This window comes from Bos javanicus, chromosome 14 (assembly GCF_032452875.1).
Source record: "Bos javanicus breed banteng chromosome 14, ARS-OSU_banteng_1.0, whole genome shotgun sequence".
Classification (NCBI taxonomy): Eukaryota; Metazoa; Chordata; class Mammalia; order Artiodactyla; family Bovidae; genus Bos; species Bos javanicus.
In genome coordinates this window covers 21,584,141-21,591,045 of record NC_083881.1, presented here as the reverse complement: position 1 = coordinate 21,591,045, position 6,905 = coordinate 21,584,141, and the positions used below count along the sequence as shown (strand labels likewise).

At 44.4% G+C, this 6,905-nt stretch overlaps 1 protein-coding gene across 1 annotated transcript; it reads left to right on the top strand.

Moving 5' to 3' along the window:
* The first annotated feature begins 1,126 nt into the window (after positions 1-1,126).
* LOC133260416 (transcription initiation factor TFIID subunit 12-like) lies at positions 1,127-2,048 on the top strand. The gene has a single exon (XM_061438740.1). It carries the CDS (start codon positions 1,376-1,378, stop codon positions 1,859-1,861), a length of 486 nt encoding a protein of 161 aa, XP_061294724.1. The 5' UTR covers positions 1,127-1,375; the 3' UTR covers positions 1,862-2,048.
* The last annotated feature ends 4,857 nt before the right edge of the window (positions 2,049-6,905 follow it).

The window sequence follows — 6,905 nt, the reverse complement described above, 5'->3', positions numbered from 1 at the left end:
ACCTTCAAACAATGAAGAACTAGAATTAGGCAATGTGAACGAGCCGGGGAAGGGACGGGAAGGAAGTGGTGGTCATTCAGCAGAATTTCAGAAACGCTGATTTCAAGGCTGCTGCCCACTTTCCAGGTCTATACATGGAGATAATAGGGAATTTAACCTGCTCACAGCCCTTCAGGATTTGGGGCCTGTTTCCTAAGGTGAGTGCCTCTGCATCTTCTTGTAAAATGTAACACCCTCTTGACTTGGGGCTTCTGGTGTGCAGCAGACAGAAGAGCTTCTGGTTGCCAAGCAGTTACTGCCCCCAAAGGCTCGAAACACAATAAAACCAGGAGGCAGGTGCCTGAAGAGTAACGGTGTTTTCTTCTGGGACAGCAGGATAGAAATAAGAAAGGGGCTGTGAGAAATGACAAGACATATAAAAATGCTGTCTGATGCCTGTAGGTTTGATGCATGTACTAATTCACTCAAGTACTTCTCAGGTAGGCCTTTCAGCTGGGTTGCAGCCTGGGGAGCTTCGTCTGGGTTCATTCAGGGCTCGGGTTATCCAACCCCCATGTGAGCTGTCATTTAGGTCCTTTGGGACTATGCGTTACCAGATCAAGGACAAGTGACGACTCGTGTTTGTGCTCAGTCATGCCTGACTCTGCGATCCCACGGACTATAGCCCACCAGGTTCTTCTGTTCATGGGATTCTCCAGGCAAGAATACTAGAGTGGGTTGCCATTCCCTTCTCCAGGGGATCTTCCTGACCCAGGGGTAGAACACTGCAGGCAAATTCTTTACCCAGGGAAGCCCTCAAGGGCAAGAGGTCCGATCAAATGTGAATTTCGGATAAACAAATAATCATTTTGTTAAATTCAGTATGTTCCATAAAGTATCTGAGACATCTTTAAAAAATTTATTGATTATCTGAAATTCATATTGAACTGGTGTCCTGTATCATTATTTGCTAAATATGGGCCACTTCATCTGAGGTAAATGAGAAGCTGCCAGAGGGGACAAAAAAGAAAGGACTTCTCTTTAAGAAAAGTGAGCAGTACTTTCTGAAGCTGATCAAAACTGTGAGATGCTTTGGGAAGATTCTTTCTTGGAAACAAATGAGATTTGGGCTACATAACCATGATAGCTTCCGGGGGAGGGCCGAGCAGTTGGACAGGCTACTGAGACGAACGCTTCACTGGGGCAGTCTCCGCATATCATGGGGAGATAGACACTGCTGCCTGTGAGTCTTGGGCCCTGGCAGTTGAGGAAGAAGAGCGGGAGGAAGGAGTCAGGACCCAGACCCACAGTGTTGATTGGCCTTGGTCCTCATAGCTCCAAAAAGAAACAAGATCTCGATAAGCTCTATGAGCTGAAGTCCAAAGCAAGACAGATTATGAACCAGTTTGGTCCCTCAGCCCTAATCAACCTGTCCAATTTCTCATCAATAAAACCGGAACCAGCGAGCACCCCTCCACAAGGCTCCATGGCCAGTAGCACTGCAATGGTGAAGATCCCAGGCACTCCTGGGACAGGAGGGCGTCTCAGCCCTGAAAACAACCAGGTATTGACCAAGAAGAAGTTACAGGACTTAGTAAGAGAAGTGGATCCTAATGAGCAATTGGATGAAGATGTGGAGGAGATGCTGCTGCAGATTGCTGATGATTTTATTGAGAGTGTGGTGACAGCTGCCTGCCAGCTTGCTCGGCATCGCAAGTCCAGCACCCTGGAGGTGAAAAATGTCCAGTTGCATCTAGAACGCCAGTGGAACATGTGGATCCCAGGGTTTGGCTCTGAAGAAATCCGACCCTACAAAAAAGCTTGCACTACAGAAGCTCACAAACAGAGAATGGCGTTGATCTGGAAAACAACCAAGAAATAACGCATGGAAAGCTCAGGGGATGGACAGCAATGTATTCGGAGATACTTGAGCTGAGACCTCAGCCATCTCATCCTTGGATTTTTTTTTTTTAATGCTTTACAGAGAAGCATATATTTTTTATTAACAGTGCAGCAATATCTATAATGACTGAGAGGATCTGCCAAAAGAATAAAGCCTCCTATCCCAACTTCCAGTCCTTGTTCCCTGCTGTCTCAAAGAAGAGCAGTGTATCTTCCAGAGATTTTATTTGTGGTTTATTATGTAAGTGATTGAATAGGGGACAAAGCATTATGGTCTTGTTTGGTCAGAGAGTATTAATATTAGCAAGATTTGTAGAGGTTTCTGTTCCCTTCTCCCCCACCCCCTTCTCCCTGTACTTTGTAATGTCAGTGTTTATATGAATATGACTTTCATTTGCTTTTCCAGAATAAAGAAGTTATTAATCGAAAAAAAACAAAACAAAACCATGATAGCTTCCCACTTGGTCTCAGACGCTTCATGTAACCATGACGTCATTCCACCTGATCTCAATACCTCATGTAACCATGACATCATCCTACCTGATCTCGGGTGCCTCACGTAACCATATTTATACATGGTGATGGAGTGGGTGTTTTTCACAATTTCACAAGCTGCCTTATTTTCTCTGCAAAACATACGCATCTGCACCTTCAAATTTCTGCTCTTTGGCCCATTGACTATCTTCTTTAATCGATGGAACCAGTGGGTCTAGCCAGATTCTCTTTTCTCACTGAGGAGGGACAGTCTCCATGTGTTCTTAGTCAACCCGGCATGTGTCGGGAACGGGAGGGGGCGACTGGATGGACCACAGAGATGGTGATCCAAGTGCAGGATAAAACCCTTCAGTGAAAATACAGGGTTTTGTGGAGGGAGGGTTTTGCCCCTTTGGGGGTGGCCCTGATACATTTCAGCATCTCTCCTTCTTCCTTGTGTGGCTTTGCGCTGGTGCCTGGCTGAGTTGCAGTTCTTGACGCTCTACATCTTGAAATTCAAGAAGCACAATTTTGGGCAGATAATCTTTGAGCAAATCAGTTACGTGGAGAATTGCTTCTGCTTCCTCTCACTGTCCCTGAAAATAAAGGAACAGATCAACTATCTTCTTCACAAAGTGATTTTGAGGATGAAATAATATCTAATAAATTGCTTTGAGAGCAAAGTTGACAGTTGTTCTGTGAGTTGAGTAAGGACATTACTAAGTTTTGTTAAGATTTCAGTAAAGATGGCTTATTTCAATTGACATGTAACTCTTCAATGCATAGAGTTTTGCCACATTTTTATAGCCCTAATATAAGTAATTATTAATTGCTTTAGTAGTTTAGAATTAACAGCAGTTCTTAAGACCACTGTGAGTCTCAGTGAAATGGTATTCTATTTAGAAAGGAAAGAAATGTTTGTGTATGCACAAGGACAAACTGATCTGAGATTAAAAATTTAGATTTTATTTTTTACTTAAAGGACAAAATTTATCCTTGGCTTGCTCTTTGAGAAATAGAGTCAATATTTTCCCAAGTTGATCAAAATGATCAGATGCTTTGGGAATATATTTTTCTGGAGACGAATAAAATTTGGACTCTGCGAACACAAAGTCATCCTGCTTGATCTTGGGCATCTTTGTAGTTCTGGGGCAATTTATCTTTGTCTGGAATGAAATGCTAACTAAGAAGGAGTCAGTATGGGAAGGAAGTGGAATAAGACCAGGACTTAGAAAGTGACTTTCTCTGATTTATTTGAATATACTCAAAAATGTCAATAACTTCCAACTATTGGTCTGTAAACATTTGTTATCCATACTGCAGCTTTCCAATTCTGTATTGTCACCAGGCTGTTGTTCCAAAGTGGAATTCCAGTCATGTCATCCCTCTGGGTCCGTTCTTCCCTTCCACAACATGCCCTAAAGCTGGAAGCTGGAGTGCCTGCCAGATATTGACCCTGCCCTCTTCTGCCTCATCCCTGAGGCTCCATCCTCACCCATGGGGACCCTCATGCTGGTTTCCTATTTTTTGACAGCTACACAGAACCACACAGATGACCTCCGTCTGAACAACTGCAATGGTCTATTCCCGGTCCTTCATATTTCTATCAGAAAAACAGCACTGGTGATCACTCTCTTTTTCATCGACCTTAAATCTTTTGAGGATCTCGTCTCATCTCATGGCTTGATATATCATCTATAGATCCTTAGCTCCTAAGTTTATGTTTACAGCCTGAACCTTCTCCTAAACTCTAGGTTCATGCATCCAACATCCACTGTGATATTTCTATTTGGATGACAGTGATGAGAGATATCTTACAGTTAGCAGGTCCAACACTGAGCTTCTGATGTCTAATTGTTCTCTCCAAAATTTTGTCCTCGTTTGATTGCTACACCAGTAAGTGATCATGTCATTCTCCTAGTTTCTCAGGGCCACAGTCTGGGGTCATTCTTCACTGCCCTCTTCTCTCACGTCTCAATATCCGAACCATCCTCGAAGCTGGTCAGTGTTGCCTTCAGAGGCACCACGTCCCATCACTTGGTCTAGGAACTGTCACTGCTCTCTGGCCTCCCACCCACCTCTGCCTCCTGGGTGGGCTGTACCGACCGAAGCCAGAGTGACTCCTGCAACCAAATGACAATCAGATCCAATGTCTCTCTGCTCAAACTTCAGTCATGCTCCAGTTCCTTAGAAGGAACATGGTCCAGTATGACTTGCCCTCCTTTATTCTCTGACTTCTCTCTCTCCCCTGATTTACCAAGTTTCTAGCCATGTCTTTTTAACTTTAATTTTATTGAGCTATAACTGACATGCAACACTGTATAAGTTTAAGGTGCATAGCATAATGGCTTGACATGCTGCTGCTGCTGCTAAGTCGCTTCAGTCGTGTCCAACTCTGTGCGACCCCATAGACGGCAGCCCACCAGGCCCCGCCGTCCCTGGGATTCTCCAGGCAAGAACATTGGAGTGGGTTGCCATTTCCTCCTCCAATGCATGAAAGTGAAAGTGAAGTTGCTCAGTCGTGTCCGACTCTTAGCGACCCCATGGACTGCAGCCTACCAGGCTCCTCCATCCATGGGATTTTCCACACAAGAGTACTGGAGTGAGGTGCCATTGAGTGCAGTGATGACCACAACAGCTCTAGAGAACATCCATTACCTTATATAGTTACCCAGAGATGTTTTTCTCTTGTGTTGAGAACTTTTAGGATTTATTCTCTTAGCGGCATTCAGATGTACCCACATAGCAGTGTTAACCATGGTCCTCATGTTGTATATTACCTCTCGAGGACTTATTTACCTTGTTCAGTCACTGAGTCATTTCACTCTTTGCAACACCAGTAACTGCAGCATGCCAGGCTTCTCGGTCCTTCACTATCTTTTTATCTTATAATTACCTTGCAAGTTGATGCCTTTTGAACACTTTCATTCAAAACTCACATCCCACCTATGGTTATCACAAATCTGATCTCTTAGATTCCACATATGAGCAAAATAAAATGGTATTTGTCTTCTGATTTATTTCACTTAGCCTGATGTCCTCAAGATCCATTCATGTTGGCAGGATTTCCTTCTTTTGATGGCTGAGTAATATTCCACTGCTTACATGGATCACATTTCCTTTATCCATTCATTCATCTATGGACCTTGATGTTGTTTCCATGCCTTGGCTATTATAAATAATGCTGTGATAAACATGGGCATCTCTTTAATGTAGTGATTTTGTTTCCTTTAGATAAATACCCAGAAGTGGACTTGCTGATAAGGTGGTAGTTTTATTTTTAATTTCTCAAACATGTCAGCAAGCTCCCACTCCCAGAGGTCCCTGTGGCTGGAGTAAGTTCTTTACCCCAGTGGCCCCAGCTCTCTCCCGCCAAGGAGGGGAGGGTGGGATCAGGGGGCGCTGGGGAGATGAGTTCCCTCCAGGAGGCTAGTGGGCCTGCAGCATAAGACTTGGGAACTTATAGGATGGCTTCCTGTGAACAGCATCCACGTTGCTGCAGGTAGAGACCATGGCTCCTCTTGGGGAGGGGGGTGGGGGCACAGGCAGGGTGGAGGAGGGAGGCAGAGCTGGTGGGGTTTGCTGATGCCTTGGGTTGAGGTTTAAGGGAGATAAAACAAAGATGACAGGAAAGGTTTAGGATAGTGGAATTACTTTTCCTGGAATGAGGAAAACTCAGGGAGGATGGGTGTCTGGATCAAGAGTGAGAATTGGGCTTATTCAGGGAAAAATGTCAATCAATTACTCCAGTAGAGATATTCAGCCAAGATGTAAAGTGTAGACATATTCAAAAATATGATCTTAAATGCTTTTTCCTGCCTGACATTTCCATGTGGTTAATAAATACATTTGGACCTCACATTCATTTGCCTGGAAAATTGTCTTCAATATGACTCATAGGACGTGCATGTCCTGTGGGCTCTTATGAGACTAACAACCACACAGCAGCCTTGGGCCAGGCTGTTCACAAGGAACGATGGTGACTCTGCATCTCCTGCTGCCCCACACACCCGGAGGAGCCCACAAGGGGCTTTTATTCTAAAGAGACTAGGTGGGCATAAAGAATGTGCCCCCCAAACAGCTTTATAGTCCTGGAAAGTGGTGGGCATTGTAGGGTTTGCTCCAGTCCTCATCTCAGGAGACATGAGTTGGTTTCAGTTTTGATTTAAGGTTCCTCATTATATTAATAGTTCATCGGTTTTACACTTGACACTTGGAGGAAGAGAACTTCTGTGTTAGGGTCTACAGTGACTACTCTTTGGATCTATCATCTGGGAGGCAATGAGCAAGGGAACAGCAGTAGGAAAAAACAGAGACGTGCACATTATTATTTTTTTTAATGGCGATGCATTGTGCTGACTGAGCCCTTTCACTCTTGCTCTGAATCAGGAGAGACACCAGGATTTGGGAGCATCTGAGGGTCTTATGCGGAGAAGGCAATGGCACCCCACTCCAGTACTCTTGCCTGGAAAATCCCATGGATGGAGGAGCCTGGTGGGCCACAGTCCATGGGGTCGTTAAGAGTCAGACAAGACTGAGCAGCTTCACTT

Bases quoted from the DNA above. Each gene is read 5' to 3' on its own strand.
- LOC133260416 (XM_061438740.1), top strand. From the start codon at position 1,376: ATGAACCAGTTTGGTCCCTCAGCCCTAATCAACCTGTCCAATTTCTCA.